Source organism: Fibroporia radiculosa, assembly GCF_000313525.1.
Source record: "Fibroporia radiculosa TFFH 294 genomic supercontigs, scaffold11067, whole genome shotgun sequence".
In the NCBI taxonomy this organism is placed as follows: domain Eukaryota; kingdom Fungi; phylum Basidiomycota; class Agaricomycetes; order Polyporales; family Fibroporiaceae; genus Fibroporia; species Fibroporia radiculosa.
This window is the reverse complement of record NW_012132964.1, coordinates 1681-3815: the sequence shown is the minus strand read 5'-3', so window position 1 is coordinate 3815 and position 2135 is coordinate 1681. Positions and strand designations below refer to the sequence as shown.

The following is a 2135-nucleotide window of genomic DNA, read 5'->3' as shown; positions in this document are numbered from 1 at the left end:
TAGACATTGATACTCTGGGCAGTTATGAACCTGTCTCTGAGAAACCCAGCGTGCATGCAGTGAGGAGCCATGGTACAAAGCGGGCTGACGTACACCAGCGTGTTAGATGCGGTAATGTCTACAGTAATTGCCTTTGCTCATTCATATAGACACTGGGAGGCATCTGACAGGCCCTCGGTCACAGAAACAATTAATTGGGATAGCCTCTTTATACAGAAGAAACGATCCACATACTTGCACGCGGGTTGATCAACCGCCTACGGCTCTTCTGCAAAGCCAACATTGTCCTCGAGCCGCACCACACGGTCCTGGCGCACGTGCACCTGATGGTCGTACGCCCACCAGAGGACGCGTGGAAAGCCATGGCGCACATGGCGCGTGCTAAAGTCAGAGTACGGCTTGCTGTGCCCCGCGATCGAGTCGTACGTGATCAGTCCGGTGTCAGCGTGACACATAAGCGTCTGGCGTAACATCTCAATGGGGGGGTGGAATGAGCCGTTGAAGGATGGTTGCTCGAATGGACACCGACGAATGTCCCTGACACTGCTTATTTGAATTTTATTTCTTCTCCGCTTCAGAAGGGTCGCACATCTGAATGCCGAAAATGTGAGCCTTTTGCTTCGGGTAGCGATCGGCTCAGTCAGAACAGTGGACACTGACCATGGGACTCTAACAGTGGCTTGAAGAAAGCATCTGCAGGGAGCACTAGCGCCTTGATAGAAGTAAAGAATGCTGTCGAAATACCACTCATGGTCACCATTCGACCTCAAAGTAGGTGTGCACTGATGTCACCATGATGCCCCCAACCCTGACTCGGAAGGTGACGCCGTGCACCTGATCAACCGTCGGTGGGCGAACCACTGGCACACCACGCCAGGCGTTTGTGTCAATTTCGTACATCAATCAATGGTCAAGCTATTTTTTGCATGACGTCGCCAATCAATTGGCTGGAGCCTGTCAAGGCAGGAGATCGGGTTTCTATCCATGGAAGGCGGCATGGTGAGGGCGTGTCGTATGCGCATTCGGCGCGTTATTCCTATCTAGTAAGAAAGGAATTTTTTGCACCGGCCGATGGCTCATAGCTGACGAGGCCGATTTACAACCCGGGACGGTGATCTGAACGCCCTGCGTGTGCTAGCACTTACGTGTCTGAATGATCATGTGCCTAATGGTACGTACCATCAAGAGCGTGTTACATAAATGACTATCGGTTCATTAATGCCCTTGTTGCATGCAGGCCATACAGCATCAAATACATAACAATGTGTTTGGATGTATAGTGATATAATATTGAGATAATACTACACGAGGTAATGTAATTTCCACACTAATCTACCAGACCCCCTGTTCGCGTCCTGGTACACGGCCTATCCTGACTACTCTTCTAGCTTGTCAAAGTTAGTTTCTCGGTCCCCTGTACCCATCTGTTTGGTATGCTTCCATGCGGCTGATTTTGGGCGCGCTCCGCCTTCCATATCTTTCTTTTTCGGTTCACTGCTCGCCCTCAGGTCCGAAAACGAGCCATCATACAGCTGAATTTAGCTGCACCCCACCGTCCGGAATTCTCTTTCCCGGATTACTGCCTGCCCCTCCTGCATTTGGTTTTCAGTTTCCTTGTATTCTGCTCTTCGAATCTACCTACCAGGGCCTGTTTTGACGTGCGTTTTCTCTAGTGATTAAACTTCCCTGATGCTATAATAATATATAGATATATAAATATTCTATTGGAGATAAGCATGGATTGCTTTTCCAGCCTATATCCTGTTTTGGACATGGCTTCTACTGCCTGCTTCTCATTCCTGCAATTTGTGCATTATCACATTAAGAAAATAAACAAGGTCTATATTGCATCATATAGGTTCTATAGGTGTTAAACAAATAGTTAGATACACTATAGTTTCTTGTACTGAACCACTATATCAGTTCATGGTGTCAAAGTATTGCCCTGTGTCAAGGTATTGTCTTGATACTTGACTCTAACTCTAACCCTAATCGCAAGACACTCACTTGTTGCTTGGTAATTGATATAGCGGTGGCTGGTGAGGCTAGTTTGCTATAGGAGCTGGGTAGGCTCAGAGGAAGAGTAGAGGAAGTAGACAAGAATAGACGAGGGTGGATGAGTATATCCAGTCTGC

General features: G+C 47.9%; 1 protein-coding gene across 1 annotated transcript; it reads right to left on the bottom strand.

Moving 5' to 3' along the window:
* Window positions 1–257: 257 nt before the first annotated feature.
* On the bottom strand, window positions 258–751 carry FIBRA_09142 (uncharacterized protein; the record flags this gene model as incomplete). Its single annotated transcript, XM_012321470.1, has 2 exons — window positions 258–591; window positions 675–751. The coding sequence occupies 2 exons, from the start codon at window positions 749–751 to the stop codon at window positions 258–260; spliced, it is 411 nt and encodes a 136-aa protein (XP_012176860.1).
* Window positions 752–2135: the final 1384 nt, after the last annotated feature.